General features: G+C 30.3%; 1 protein-coding gene across 6 annotated transcripts in view; it reads left to right on the top strand.

Annotated features, from left to right (window-relative positions):
* Positions 1 to 17,130, top strand: part of tai (basic helix-loop-helix family member taiman) — a 735,005-nt gene that overhangs the window by 552,146 nt on the left and 165,729 nt on the right. For 3 of the 6 annotated variants that reach the window (XM_075357301.1, XM_075357300.1, XM_075357296.1), the window contains exon 1: positions 4,687 to 4,810. The exons of the other annotated variants lie outside the window; for them this stretch is intronic. In XM_075357301.1, the coding sequence (XP_075213416.1) occupies positions 4,701 to 4,810 (110 nt within the window). In that variant the 5' untranslated portion in view covers positions 4,687 to 4,700. Of the gene's footprint in view, positions 1 to 4,686; positions 4,811 to 17,130 lie in introns of those variants that run through there. 6 annotated transcript variants of the gene reach the window in all.

The raw sequence follows: 17,130 nt of genomic DNA, 5'->3' as shown, positions 1-17,130 counted from the left end.
GATGATTGGAAATCCTATTGTCAAAAAGTAAACAAAATATTGTAAAAGAGTATGAAAAACTGGAACCACTGTAGATGAAATGACAGAACATTACGTGTAGACTCTGGTAATGAAAGTGACAGTGATAGTGATTCGTTTAGCGAGGATGATAGTAATTTGAAGTAGAGGAATTAGAGGAAAATTCAAGTAAGCTTTTGTTTATTATTAAAAATTAATTATTTAGTACAAATAAAGGTTATAAAAGAATTAATTACGTATTTTTTATAATTAGTAAATGTAAATGCGATAGTTATTCCTGCTTACAATATTATAACAAGTAATACTTCTATTTTATACGCGGAATTGATGTTTTCGGGCCGAATAGTAATACGAAGTCTGTTCGTGACGTTACAAGCTCGTACATTGGCTAAGGCTAGTATAACTACGTTGTACTACGATAGAATTTCTATGTGCATGGGGTTTATATTGTATATCCCTTTGCAAAACTTGGCCTGTTTCATCAGTCCGAATTGTTGGTTCTAGACGTTCAGTTTTGTATTTGATTTCAATCCTGATGTAAGATTTACTACCTGCTTTCTATAGCCGATCGTTCGGATGCTTTTATAATACGGTATTGTAACGGTGCTGTATTACGTATAGCTGATGTTTGTGCCATAGCCAATGAATTCTCCAGCGTCTCATAGTACGTGATAAAAAATTAAAATTAATTTGCCGTATTATTTCTTTGATTTCAGCAAAACAAAATTTCCTTATCGTCTCATTTAAATTCAAACTTTTATTATTTTTTGTTTTTGTCATCAAATTATTGATTTTTAATGAAGATTAATTTTTTTAAATAGCCTAATACTTTATATATTATATACGTTTTGTAAGATACTTTCCTTTATAAAATACTTTTGTTATACTTTTCGCTTTTATAAAATTTTGATAATTGAAAAATCTTTCAAATCTTTCTTATATTATTTTGGTTATGGTGTCTTGTAGTATCTTTTATCTGCTTAAAGGTGATCGATATTCATTCCTATTCTGCTTAATTTACTACCGCTTTCATGATAGTTTCGGTTTTGGTTTCTTATCAAAATATAATACATTCTGATTGTAATTCAAGCCAGGAATGGCTGTCAGAGCAACTTTTGGGGTTCGGTATATCTCGGATGTTGCCGATTTTTAAGCGTTGATTTCAACAGAACGATCCCTGATCTATCGAAAATTGCAAGCGCCTCCGCTAGTATTAACCCGACACGGTCTGGTATCACCCCGATTTAAAACAAATGTTATCTTCCTGTTATACCTGCGATTTCCTTGGATCACGGAATAAAATTTAAGCGATTCCTATTTTCAATGGGAATTAAGGAACGCATTCTGATTTCGACAAGAATTCAGTTTACTAATGCGAGATCCACCGAAGTCGATGACGGTTCTTGCATCTAGAGGTTCTACTCCGAGAGTGTTTTTACCCGATTTGGTGACAAATCCGCTCCGCAACCTACGTAGTTTCGAATAACCATCCTGTCGGATTGTGATCGCTAACTCTAATTGGATTAGACAGCGGTCGAAAGCGTACTGACGTTGATTATCGATTCACTCCACGAATGACTGCACTTTGTACTGACTGACGAGTCTGTGGAAAGTCGGTAAGACTGGGCGAAATCGCCACCGTAAATAGAATTGCATGGGTACTCGCTACAATTCTGATTAGATATTGAACAGTTCCTAGAAATTCTCATCGACCTTTCGACCTGTCGTTTTTAAAGGTTTATCAACAGCGTCACGCGTTCATCAAAAATCTCAGTCGGCTTTACCATTAACGTTATGTCATTGATGGTTGGATGTTGTTTATCGGAAACTAAGGTCAGAATTATTCAATCACCGATCCGCTGCTGTTCTTGTACCGAGCCGCGTCTTCCTGAAATAAGAATCTTTGGATTTTCCAGGGATATCCAGGTAAGTCCCTTATCTTAAAATAATAAATAAAATTTTATCCGCGGTTACGTGGTCTATTTATTAGTGGAGAAATAAGCTGAGTTTGGAAGAATATATATATTTTTTTTAATGAATTGGAACCAAATTTTTTTAGTTTCCTATAAGAAAATACGATTTTTTCCCTTAACGTAGCGTGAAATATTTTTATTACGTATTTAATTTTTAATGAGTTTTCCGTTTTTTTGTTCATTTTTTTAAATCCACTATTATTACGTTTGTTAGGAACCTTATCAACATTTACTAGTGATAAGTTAATGTTGGCTTTTGTGTACTTGAAAAAGATTTAGGTCAGGTTTGTTGTTGTTTTGTTTATCATTACTAATTTTTTTGTTATAACAATAATTACCTTTCTTTTGTTCTGTCTCGCATTAAAAATAATTAATTAATACATAAATAATAGAAAATTGATTAATATATTACGTTTTAGTAATACAAAATAATACTCGAAAAAAATATTTAGGAAATAAAATATGTAGCTTTGTTAAGATTGTTTTAATTTTGCGTATTAAATTACAATTATTTTATAATATATACAGAGCGTCTAGACTGAAGTAAGCTTGAAATAATGCATCCTTTGGTAGACGTGAATGTAGTAGTAATTAGTTTTTTTTATTAGATTTTTGTAGAAAGTTAAATGATTATTGGGTTTCGAATATTGTATGCAAGGTTTTACCCCTATTATTAATGTTTTTATTTCTTTTTATAATTATTTAATCTAAGCATCGAACTATACAGTATTATTATTGTTACGATATCCTGTACATCTAGTAAGACTGGTACTAGCGCTCTCTACTTTTCATCTAGAAGGTACTAGCTTCAAATCCCGGTCAGGCTTGACATTTTCATATCTAAAAAATCGATCTATCACGAATTAACAAGTTTTTTTTTGCTTTCAGAAAAATAAATTATAAAATACTACTATTATTTTTAAAGATTTACAATTACTTTTATTTTATGAAGTCCTTTACTTCCTTGTACGAAGTAAAGCAAATATTGCGATCGGGAAATATTTTGGTTTTCAGATTTCAACGGAAATATCCTGTTTGACCATCCCTGAATCCATTTTTACTAGTTTCGGCGTGACGTCTGTACGTACTTAACTCAAAAACGATTAACCATAGATTGTTGAAATTTTGGATTTAGGACTGTTGTAACATCTAGTTGTTCATCTCCCCTTTTGATTGCAATCGACTGGACCAAAAGCGTCCAAAATATCCATTATTGACTTTTTCTTAACCGCTGTAATAAGTCCTCATCGAGAGCTTTTCAACGATATATCATCATAAGTGGTACTTCTTTTCATTGGTTTCTGAGTTATAGCGAAATAAACTTTTAATTAATGAAATATTTGGGTCTTACAAGGGGAAGGCAACATCGGTTCGAATCGGACTTCTTCTTTTTTTTAAACTTTTTTTAATTTAAATATATTTATTTATTAATCGGATTTGGCCGCGCTGTATGGTTACTTACGTTTCATCAATTTCTTTAATTCTATTTCTTAATCAAGCAACCGCTGGTGAAGCCAGTCGCGTCAGAGTAAAAATTGCAATGAATTTGTTGTACCTCTTAAAAAAATCGAAATTTAAAAATCCCGAAAACGGTTGTTAAATATTTATTTTAGTATTTATAAGCCCAAATTAATTGAATATCTCGTTTAGTATAGTCGGAAATTGGAAAATTTGCAATCATTGTTCAACTTTTTTTAAATCTTTCTTCACCGCTTTCAAGGTCGAATTTAAAAAATCTTGAAATTGATTTTTTGACATTTGGATGAAGATACATACACCAAAAATCAAGTAGATATCTTCATTTTTTACCGAGAAATTAAAAAAAAGAAACAGTAAATTTCATTGTTGCTCCATATTTACTCTTTAAACTCGGAATTTCAAAAAATCCTGTCTTAGTATGCCCTTACACCGTAAGTATATAAATTTTCATTAATTTAACTAAAGTAGTTTTTGCTGGGCGTTGATTATGAAACGCTCACTACTTGTTTTCCATATATATATATATATATATATATATCTTCATCAGTATATTCGGGATCTACTTTGTACAAAACTATCGGATACTTATATCAAAAAAATTTATTAAAAAATATGCAAACATAATGATAAAGATTTAATGTCAGCGGTTTATTTTTGATTTTGTGTACTATGGTATTATTATAAATAAATAACATTTTCGTAAAAAATGAAACTGATTTTATTTATCAAGTTTTTTTCCCAGCTGGATGATAAATTTCCTCAGATATATATTGCTAGTTTATTTATGACGTAATTTTAATCGTGGAGGAAGTATATTTTATTTGCATTAATAGCATTGAATTTAAATTTAAATTTTATGAAGAAAAAAAGGTGAAATGTTTAGTAAAAGAGAAATTCATTTTATTAATTATGAAACACGTTATGTTGCGGAAATAAATAAATATAATTAAGACTGAGAAAATTACGAGAGTCTAAATCAGGCTATTATTGTCGAGTGTTGGGCAGTTTTTGGTAAGGTGTGAGGAGTGCAAGCGAGGCGAGTTGTCCTGCAGTAGGAGGAATGGTTTTGTTAAAGGAGGGGAATCAATATGGCGGACGTCAGAGGACCGGCATTGCATCGATTGAACAACACGTGTGCGCTTGCTGGTGCGCGCGCAGCTGTGCTTGGCCTAGTGGCCTCATTTCTGGTTACTAACGCTCAGTCGCTTCGCTAGTGTTGCCCGTTGTCGGATGTCGTCCGCAAGAATCGAGTGTCTACCTGCTTCCTCACCCTACTGCTTCAACGATGAACTCATGTCTCCCACTTCTTCATCGTGCAGTTTTTACTTTGACACACCGCGGTATGGAAAGTGAATTGTTAAAAAAGTGTTTGAAAGTGTTAATTTTTGTTTTGTGTATTTATGTGTGCTTGATGTTAGTATTGTTCGATGATATAGATGGAGTATGTGTGGATGGCGTAATATTTGGATACCGTGCTTTGTTGTTCTTTTGTTCGCTATATCGTTTCATAACGGTGTCTTGTATTTATCCGTTTTGATTTTTGTGTCTCGTATGAATTATGATTGTTAACAGGTCACCGTAGTTAAGAAGTTATATCGAAAATGCTGTATTACAGCGTAATGCGAGTTACAAGCGGAGAAATGTAGGTGGCCAAGTAATTCGGGTTTGTTGTGTGTGACGTTACGTTACTTACACTATAATAGCGTTGCCATCAGCCGGATATTCAAAATTCAGTTGTTAAAAATACATTTTATAATAAATTTAAATTTAATTGGAGTTTTAAAATACTCGTGTATTTTAAATTATGTTACGCAAAGGGTACCGTTTTATTTGGTTTTTATTTTTTATAGTAATGTTAATTATTTTGTCCATGATATTTACGGTTTAAAATATAATTGCGCTTTATCTAAAGTTAATTCTTTTTTAATAAGGAAGATTCATTTCATTTAATTATAAATTAGGCCAATGTAAAGCTTTGAAGGTTACTTATAAATATTATCGTTCGGATATTTGTTATTTGTTCTTAATTACGCTGTTAACTTCGTTATTGATTTTTAAAATAGTTTATAAAATTATTTATTAATAAACGCGTTTAAAATTTTAAATAAATAAGAAAAATTATAATTTTTGGTAACAAATGATTTTATTTTTATATTTTCTTATTGTACGTTTAGTTAAATTTACTTCCGTATTTATATTTATTTATTTGGTAATATAAATATTAAATTATTCTATCGATTAATATTAATTATAAAATTAAAATATTAATTAAGAAATTTATTCTTAAAACTCGTTATTTTATCTTTGTTAAGACAAAGAACATTTACTTGTAAATGTTTTTAATGAAGAGAAAATTAATGAAAGTAATTTTTTTTTAAGGTTTAGTCGGATTACTTCCAAGTACATCATTAAGCTAATTCTCTATGGCTGTTACACGTTTTAATTTCACTTAAGATTACAGTATATGTATTTTTTTTTATTCATATTAATATTACGTTATTATTTCAATAAAAAAAGAAAAAATATTTACATAAAAAATACAGGTTAAAAAACCGTGCACCGTACATTGAAAATTACAATTGCTAAGATTTTTAATCGTCTGCCATTTATAATATTGGAGTATAATTTGGTGTGTGAAATGATTTTTTTTCAGATTAAACAATTACACTAATTTTATAATAACTTAGTTGTATACTTTATGGCTCATGCATTGAAAATGCGAAGATTATGATCAGTTATTAAATTTTTTAATAAACCAGTGTCACAAATCGAACCGGATCATTTATTCTCTAATCGGTCGGAGTATTCTAAAATCTGAACTTCCTATCGATGAGAACTGTTATCCATGAGCTTTTTGATGTATTATTTATTAATTTTTAAGATTGGTTGCATCCACTATTTATGTTTGTACGTAGTTCGATGTGAACCTTTATTTTTTCAGATCACTGTCGTGTTCATTATAATCGCCTGTAACTTTAAATAAATATAATTGAACGCTGCGTTTTGTTAGGTTAGGTTGATTCTGTTAACGTCATGTTAAAAATATTATTTAATAATATTATTTTCATACTATTTCGCATTTTTATACTTTTAATTTTACTTACTTTTTGGGCCTTAACATAAATACAGCGAGATTAATTTGTTATCGTGTTAACTTGAAACATTAAAGTAGGCCAATAATGGGAACGAGGATTCTTTGTATAAAACGCAAGGTTAAACGCAAATGTCGGTTAACGATTCGACATATTCTCGTCTCAATTTTTTTTTTTACTACTTCTTTAAATGTTAGTGTATTAATTATTAAATAATCAATATTAAGAAAAGTAAGTAATTTTAAGTTTTTTTTATTTTTTGGCACGTAAAATCAACTTCTTGCTGATGTTTTTACTTGTTATAACTGTTATGTAATGGTTTCCAATTATAGGATTAGGTCTGTCACTGAAAATGTTTTTATTTAAAGGTACCAAAAACTTAATACTAAAGTTCTTAAAATATTAAGTTAGTAGAATAACGAAAAACTTAATAATTATTAAATATTTTTCACAAAATCCTTAGAAAGTATTTTCTTTATAGTAAATTTGGGAAAAGTAATCGTAGATTTTTATCATTTTAACGCGTTTAAAGTTAATACTTAATAATCTCGTGTCAACTGTGTATGTAACTATCAAATGTTGAGAAGTGTACGATTGCTTCATTACTTTACTAACTAACATTCAATTCATTGCAAAGTGAAAGCTTAGGTTGGTTTTCTATAAGAAGGAATAAATTATCATAATGCGTATAATTTACTCATTGAATACGGTAGTTGCTGAATTTTGTCACTTCCACTTGCATCTTTTAATAAAATTTATCTTAAACTTATATTAAATTTAGGCGAGACGCCTCATAACGGTTGAATTTATTCTTATCGAAGGAAGTTAATAAATTTTCATTAATACTGACATAAACCAGTTTATTCGAACCGAATTGAATCATAATTTCTTATGGTTCCGTTAACTAGTCATCAAATAAGCTGAAAAAATACCATTAAACTGTGACGCAGCTAGGATATGTATTTATCATATTACACGAGTAAAGTCGAATCCGCTGGTTTTTCGTTTTAAAAAGTCGTACGTCAAAAAATATTACAATATGTATTATACCAATTGAAAATTGTTAATTACAGTGGTAAAATGTAATTTATTTGAAACTTTGTGGTTATTTTAATAGGTAAAATAAATTTCCAAATTTATCCACTAATATATATATATATATATATATTTATTTACAAAGTGGATTGATTGATTAGGAGCTAATTCAGTATCCTTGTTGGGTATGATGTTTTAATAGCAGTGAAGCGCGAATTTTAGATAAACCAGGTAGTAAAGTACGACACACCGGGTTGATCTAATGGTGAACGCGTCTTCCCAATTCAGCTGATTTGGAAGTCGAGAGTTCCAGCGTTTAAGTCCTAGTAAAGGCAGTTTTGTACCGATTTTAATACTAGATTGTGGATACCGGTGTTCTTTGGTGGTTGGGTTTTCAATTAACCACACATCTCAGGAACGGTCTGTCTGAGACTATAGAAGACTACACTTCATTTACATTCATAAATATCATCCTCTGAAGTTTCTCGGAGGCTAAACAGGAAAAAGGAAGGTATCAAGTACGGAAGGGTTTTAAAATTAAGTTATTGGTTAATGTTCATGTTAATGCTGAAATTATTCTCGAGTAGCAAATTAATCATTTTAAAAATTTAATTTAAGAAATTACATAATAGTATTAGATGATTTTTGGTGTAGAATCGATTGAAATATTGTGTTTCTAACGTTAATAAATGATATTGTTGATGGGATTTTCTTTTTGTGAAAAAATCAGTATTGTTAAAATATTAATGAATTAACAACTACATCAAAGTTTGGGTGATTTACCATTTTTTTAAATATTTTTTTTATATGTTTGTTACCGGTACGGGTTTTTTTATATTTCTTTTGTTACATTAATAATTCAATTTATTTTTAAGCCGAAACAAAGAACTTTTTTCATTTTTTTTTTGTTATGAAAGAGCGAGGATCAACAGGTATGGTCATTAGCCCGGTGGATATTGATAGCGTATGAAAAGATGTCATGACTGACCGGGATTCGAACCCGGGACCTCCGCAGGAAATGCTTATTGCTATCTGCTCAGCCACGGAGGTCGGCACAAAGAACTGTTAATGTTGGAGATTAGTGAAATATTTTTTTGTTGTTGAAAAATCTTTATTGTTTTTGTCGATAAAATATTTTATTAGTTAACACAATTCTCATTTTTTTTTCAAGTTCGTGAAGTAAAATATAAACTAAATGTTTAATCTCACATTTTATCGCTCTATGAAATTAATCTATTGATATCTATTCACATTTAGATAAGATGTCTGACGTTGAAATGAGGAATGTATTGATATAACGGTATATTTTATATAGAAATCATGACTGTATTACTTTGATGTGCGGGTTGAATATTATTATTATTAATATTTTAATGTCTCGTTAAATGTTTAAAACAACGCTCTTTATTTTATTCTTGCTTTCCAGTTAGTTTTATCTTAGGTCTTACTAGTTTACTGTAAAGTTTAAGTTGGCAATTTTCTTTATAACGACTGAAATATATAAAATTTACTTAGCGGAACTGGTCTGTTGCCTTTATAATCGACACATACGTTGAAAACCTCAGGATTGAACAAGTAGTAACTAATGTGGCGCTAACATTTTTAAAAACGTTCAACTGTTCTCTGGTTTTATTGGAAAAAAAAACACCGTTTTATATCCTATTTCTTCCTACTGCCAAAGATATTTGACAAAAATCTTATTTTTGAGATTTAATGTCTGCTTCTGTCTTAGGATCCGTGCTTATCCTGTGTGCAAATTGGACTGGTTTTTTTTTTATAAAACTGGCGGCGTATCTTGTCACATATGTACCATTTGTATCACAGGGTTGATTATACCATTCGTTCCCAAACTTTTCCGAGTCGCGGCGCCCTTTTTCAATTAAAATTTTTCAATGGCGCCCTCCCTAAGTAAAAGTGACTACTCGTAAGAGATAAAAAAAAATAAAACTCGTATCTTCATTATTTTTTTACTTATTAATATTAAATTAATAATTATAAATGTCTTGGTTCAATTAATTAGGAGGAAGCTTTTTTACAATATTTTACGGCGCCCCTGTGGGAATCCATGGATTATATCGATTAGTTTTAATTACCGTGAAATTATGTATATTAAATTTTACTTTTGTTTAAATTCACACAATGTATCAGATTAACTTAGATCTGAAAAAAAATTGAATACCGACTAGTACGCGAAGAATTCAATGCAGTTGCCTCTGATGATGGTTCAGATAGTAGAGTTTGAACAGATCAGTTAAGAAGTAATTTTTTTTTTTTTGGTCAGTTTCTGACTTGATACATCCGGTATTTTGTCGGGTTGATTTGACACTATCTTCATGTCTTGCTAATCTTTTAACCACAACATTATCTATATCCTCCCTTATGTTTCATATATTATCATTTTTATCTAATTTTCAGTTTTTACTATATATACGTCCCTTTTGTCATCAAATTTAGTAAGCGTAGCTTCTATTTGATAAGCGTACAGTTTTATTTTGCTACTAGTATGCTAGATAATTTTCTTATGAATCTAATTCCTTTTAGCTGTTGCCACCGGAGAAATTGTTAAATTATTTGAAAACCGTTCTACCATTAATATAAATCTGCGTTACATCATATATTTGTTGATGACATCCTCGAGTATAGGAAGGAAAATAAAAAAAAGAAACAGTCGGGTGATTTTTCTGTGCAGATTTCCTCTCTTGGACGTAAAATTAACCAAAACATATCTTTTTAATGACCTTTATTTTGTTACACTAATTTGATATTACGTGTTAATAAAATTATCGCCGTTAAATTCACATGGGAAAATAGACGTATTGTTGATTGCTGTTTTAAATCCTTATATGAAAACTGTTATTAATTAAAGATAACTTGAATGAATTTACACGGGAAAATGTTTAGGTAACAAAAGCGGTTTCCGGTATTACGTTGCAATTATATTTGCTGCATATGCACAGGAAACGATGGTTTGTTTTGCAGTATGTTATTCCTTTTTTTTTTTTTTTATCGTATTTAAGATTTTGTTGAATTGTGTAAAGCGATACAGGGAACTGCGATCTTTTTTTTTATTTGTATACCATTTGTTTAAGTGTTAATCGAATTAAATAAATAGGTTACTATTGTCATCATAATTTGTTTTAATAATGAGTTCTTAGGATAATGACCGCTCTTTCTGACACGCCTACGTTTAACATAAAGAAATATTCAACCCTAGTATTGATTTATATAGAACTGTTTTGTGAAGTTACAGAGTCGGATTCCTTTAATTTTTTTATATTTAAGTAGAATAGAAATAAAAGAATGATAATTAGATAAGAAATTAGAATTAATTTACGATTAATATATTAATTTATTTGTTCTTTTATTTATAGCACAACCATCGTTTAATTATTATTTGTGCGCGTACTCTGTCTTTCGTTTATTTTTTCCCCAAACTGTTAAAACATTAGCGACATCTTTTGTTTGTCGTTTCGAATTTGCTTTCACTTTAAAATGCTATATTACATTTTGTTTTATCCGATCGAAAATGTTAAAAAATCGTTAAAAATTTTTATACGTTCAACAAAGATGACGGTTTAATTTAACAACGAAAAAAATTGATAGTCGCATGTTACTTCGGTATTGTTCGTATAATATAAAACATAATGCGATCTGTGTTTGCATGTTTTCTTCCGTGTGCGTGAGAACTTGAGGAGAAAGATTGTGTATGTGTTTGTTGTATAACAACCAAAAAAAACTTCCAGGCATTTCTTATGACACTCTTTGATCACGATTTCTATATTCGATGCGGTGTTAACAATAGATAATGCACAACACTTGAAAATTGTCAGGAACGCACATTTAATTTTTATTTATTTATTTTTTTTTTTTACTTGCCGTTTCTAAAATAACGTTGTGTTATTTTTATTTTTGTCTTATTTTATTCCGTTTCTTCTAATGCATATTAATTTTTATTTTTTTATTTAAAATAAACAGTTATTTATTAACATTTAGTTGTTATTCTGCTATTGTTGTCGATGAAGTAAGGAAAGCGTGCGGCAAATTTTATATTAGTATTTTATACTTATGTTGTAGTTGAATACATAAAAGTAACGTTTTGTGCTAAATATATTTAATTCTCTGCGTTTTAATTAATTCATATAACTTCTTGCTTATCTTAAGCTGTTATTAATGTTTTCATTTCTAAAATATTTGGAGTTTTATTTTCACTTCCATCCGTTTTATTTATTGATTTTTGCCTGAAATGTTTTTCAGTTTTTTTTAGCTTTTCTTATTTGTATGTTTTATTAATTTTTTGATTATAAATAAATTGTATTCAAACAATTTTCTTTGTTCTTTACCGAACGTTTTCTGTAATTCACTGTATTATTTTTAATAACTGTACGTTCTTGCTCTATTCGTTATTTTCATAAAAGTAAAAAAATAATAGAACATTATAGTTGTTAATCGTTTGTATTCTTTTTACTAACTCTAATGCGTTGTTTATAAATGCTTTTTCCATTTATTCAACTCTATATAACGAAATTGGTGTTAAATAAATATCACTTGTCTGTAAAATACTCTAACTCACATAATATTGTGTGTGTGTGCGCGCGCGCGCGGTATATAGATTCATCAGTGAAATGGGAAAATTTAAACTCCTATATTTAAATAAATTTTTATTTTAACATGACAGTGTCTACAGTTTTCTGTTGAGTAAGTTATTTCATTTCATTTTTTTTAAATTTTGCAGGCGAGTACTCTTACGACCTTCGTACTTTTGTACTCTTAATCGAACATTTTCCACTGTTAGGCGTAACACGGCAGGTAATCGGTACAACTTAATCGTTAATGTTAGTTCCGCTAACGTTTACACTTAATATACACCGTGCTCTGGAGCAAATCTCTAAAAAAAGTGCACACGAATGAATCAGGAGAAAGAGTTTTTGAATCCGATATGGTTCGGTGAGTGTTCTGTTAAAGCAATAATACACACACGAGCGGTATGACTTGTAGCGCCGCCTTGCTGGAATCACGTAATTTGTGGAAATCTTTTCTCAAAAATGTTATGACCGTGTTTGTGCACCCTGATACTGTAACAAATGTAGCAGCGTTTCCTCGAATGTTTTGAAGAAAAAAAAAAACATTTCATCAGTATCATCCTCTATTTTGCTTATTTACATGGCCCGTTCTGATGAAAATGAATTTCACTTGACATAATCGTACGGTGGATTAAGTTTTCATCATCATCCAAACGCTACATTTCTTGTTAAAAATTCAAGGAGCAACCAAATCAGAATCTTTTAATTCCTAAACGATTTGAATTTTGTTGGGATGTAAACGTCCCTACGTAAGACTCGACGGATCGATGATATTTATTGTTAACGCATGTTTAATTGCAATATTTGACTGCTTGTTACGGCTGTTCGAATTTTATCAATGTTTTCTGGCGTTCTTGCGCTTTTTCTTTTCCTTTTCGTTTTAAATTTAATGTGCATCCGGTTTCCTGAACCCGTAAAAGTTAATCGGATGAACAGATTTATCAGTGACACGGAATATTGAACCTTTGAAGGAATATTCATTCCTTCGTACGCGATGTCATTAAGGCAATGACGCGGAATAACTTTTTTACAGATGTCGCGGACTCATCATTTTTATAAAATATTTAACAGAAAACACGATGTGTACTTTCCATGTTTACTAAACGGCATTAAATGATAATATGTCAAGTTCAGAGCCCTCACCCACACGTTAAATGAAAAACCAAGTTTTTAAATTTTCTCGCTCCAGTGAAGTATCTTTATATAAATTGAGCAGTTCCTCCATTTTTAATTAATTCCTCTTTTATGTTTTAATTTTTTTCATTATTCTATAACACACACACACACACACACACACACACACACACACATATATATATATATATATATATATATATATATATATTAGAAATTATTCATATACTGATGAAATACACTGCACGTTTAAAAAACCGTCAATATATAGAATTCCGTAGTTTGGCTTTGTCGTATCGGCAACTATTTTATTTAATTGCAGTTCAGATTTGTGACGTATACGTACGTAGCATGCAAATATCCTATTAATTGAATAATAAAACGATTAGGAGCAGCTATCTACTCCCCAAAGTTCCAACTGTTATACGTTATACGAGTATATAGTTTTGGCTTTCACAAGGATTTGTGATTTTTTTATTGAATTTTCAATCGATTTTATGAATAATTTTTAATCGGATATCACAACAGTTTATTAAAAACAATTTCTGATGCAAATTTTAAGTACCGTCGATAAACGATGTAATAGGTTTTATATGGTTTACTTTCGCTCTTATCTCGTTATAAAAGGGAGAGTAGATTATTGTGTGAAGGAATATTAGCATTATGTACTGTCACGCTCTGAAAGGGAATAGTAATTTGGTCGACGGATGATGTTTCATACGGCATTTTAAAATCGTAAGACTGGTGTCATATGATAAATGAAATATGTTATTATTATATCAAGTTCCCTTTATTGCTATTTTATTATTATATTAACTAGTTAATTACGATTATTATGGTAATTTTGTTGTTAGTAAGGGATAATTTCCTTGTTAAAGTTCCGATATTGTATTTGTTGAAATTATGTATTGAGAAAGACAGACTTTTTTTGTTTGAGGAATTGACATATTTGGTTAAATAATGAAATTTTGGAGTGTATTCTGGTACATCTCGTATCTTTTGATTTCCAATTTTTCGAGTCATTTCTTTGATTAAATGTTACCGGCTTAAAATAATGAAATTTACTTTCCTCTGAATATTATGAATCATAAAATTATACTTTTTTATATTTAGGTATAATTGAATGACATCGCGGCAAGAATCTTGTGTTGAAATATTTTTTAATTTTTTTTTTTAATTATGTTTCGATGTGGATTTGTTGGTATTTATGAAATGTAATAATTGCTTAAAAATAATTTTCATAACTTATTTTAAATATATTGCTATTATTAACTCTTGACGATCATAATTATATCGTAAAATATTTTATTCAGATTGTAATATAATTAATTATATTCCATATGTAGATCACGTCAGGTTTTTAATATACAGAACGTAAATAACTGCTGTAGTATTTTTTCGAAAGGATCATGATAAATCCCTTAACGGCATTACAAAATAAAAAAAAGTATAATAGTTTATAAAAATATTTATTTTACGTAGCAATAATGTGTCATCTCTCCTAACATTAACTAATATAGTAAATAAAATTTGTTCTTGAAAAAATAACTTTTTTAAAGGCGTTAATTGCTGAGTAAACGTTAAAATGAGAAAGCAAAAGATTAATCTAATTAGTATATGCTTAAAATTTCATCAATCGAACGTATAGTTTTTGTTAAAGCAAATGATTTAATTTTAAATGAATCGATTGATTGGAAGATCCAATCCAGGAACTGAAGCGCAATATGATAAAAACGTAGATATCATGCGTTGTAACGCAAAAATAATTGTGTTTGTTTGGTTTAATACAAACGAGACGTTTGTCTCATTTTTTTAGTATATATGCATGGATGTGTGAGAAATTTTAAAGTACTTAAAATCGGTCTACACGAATCGTATAAATCGGTATCGATCCATGAGTGTGTTCTTTAAAGATTTATCCTTATAAAGTCTTATCATTCGACTAAAAATTTATTTTCTATTGTTGTTCGTTAATAATGTTCAAAGATTAATTTATTAGATTGTCTTTAGTGTTTTTGTGAATTTTTTGTTAGATTCCAGTAATTTTTTTTGTAAGTATATAAAATTAACCCATCGGGTTGGTGTAGCGGTGAACGCATCTTCCCAAATCGGTTGATTTGGAAGTCTAGAGTGCCAGCGTTGAAGTCCTAATAAAGACAGTTATTTTTATAAGGATTTGAATACTAGATACTACTTATAAATACTAGATAACTGGATACCGATGTTCTTTGGCGGTTGGGTTTCAATTAACCATACATCTCAGGAACGGTCGACCTGAGACTGTACAAACTGTACTTCATTTACACTCATACATATCATCTTCATTCATCCTCTGAAGTAATACGTGAATGGTAATTCCCGGAAGCTAAATAGGAAAAAGAAAAAAGTATATAAAATTAAACTCTTTTGTTGGCTGTATTGAGTTTTACTTTTTAGTAAATACCTAAATTTGTGTTTTATAGTCTCTGAACCGATCTATTATCCGGTTTATATTTCGTGGATTGCTTTGTTATTTAGTTAAATAAATACATGCGATCGTAAATTATTCAACTCATTTTAAGGTGTTATTAAAAGAAATATATAACAAAGCGATGTCCTTGCATGTTTTATTGTTGAACAGGATATTTCAAACATTTTACAGCGCTCATTAACTTCAAACAAGTTTCACAAGAGCATCTTTTTTGGCGTGTAAAATGTCTAGATGGTATTCAATTTCACGCCACACATTCTGAAGAATATCTGGAGTTAATCCATTAACTGCACCTTCAGTTCTTCTTTTTAGTTCATTTGTGTTGACAACCTTCGTTCCGTACACTCTGTCTTTGATAAACTCCCTCGACCCCCCAAAAAAAAAAAAAAAAAATCGAGTTACGTATCGTCAGAGGATCGAGTCGGTCTGTTGTGGCTAATCTATCGTCGAGAAAACTATTAATGTAGATAGTTCCTAATATGTAAACCTCAATTTGGAGGTGGGCATCTTGTTGGGTTGCCGATGTTCAATTTTTGGTACACTGCATGCTCCTATAACATGTCTAGATAACGTCAGCCGTAGTAACCGTTGACTCGGCGAAGAAGAACGGTCGGATCACTTCATAAGCAGTTAACGCACACCAAACGTTAATTTTCGGGCTATTTCGTTGTGTTGTCGAACGGCATGAGGGTTCTGGCTACCCCAAATCCGGCAATTATGACCGGTTAACGCGGTTAGAAACATGAAATGGTGCTTCATCATCAGAGAAGATTACCGTTTCTAAAAACGCATTGTTAATCATGAATGCCCACGGCAAAATTGTAACGCGAGATTTATAATCTTCAATTATATGCGTGAAGTTTTAGACGCTTGTGTAGAACCTTCACGATTGTCGATTGCGGTATTCCCACTTCTAAACTTGCTCTGCAAGTCTATTTATCCGAGTTTCTTTGAAAAGTTTTTCTTACTCGATGCACAACTTCCTCGGAGACGGAGGTCTGCCAACACTTTCTTGTATACTATACTTCCTGTATTCTCTGATACCAACGGTTAATAAAGTCTTTATCAGGAGTATCCCGGCCGTATTCTAAACGAAAACGTTTACGAATAGTAACAAAAGATACGGTTTCACGAAACCATAATACGTATTGTTTTCTTCTACGCGGTAGCTGTTGCAGAACAGAAGATCCATCCTGTCGTTACATAGCGCCGGCGTGTTTCATTTACGTCACCAGTATCTCTAGTAACAATTATACCAATGTTTGAAAAAATCCACGCGCGCTACATTGCTTTGTTCATTTTTTATTAACCTCTAAAATGAGCTGAATAATTAATACACATTTGTATTT

The sequence above is a fragment of the Lycorma delicatula genome, chromosome 2 (assembly GCF_047948215.1).
Source record: "Lycorma delicatula isolate Av1 chromosome 2, ASM4794821v1, whole genome shotgun sequence".
Classification (NCBI taxonomy): Eukaryota; Metazoa; Arthropoda; class Insecta; order Hemiptera; family Fulgoridae; genus Lycorma; species Lycorma delicatula.
The sequence above is the reverse complement of the archived record's forward strand: the minus strand, read 5'-3'. Positions and strand labels throughout refer to the sequence as shown.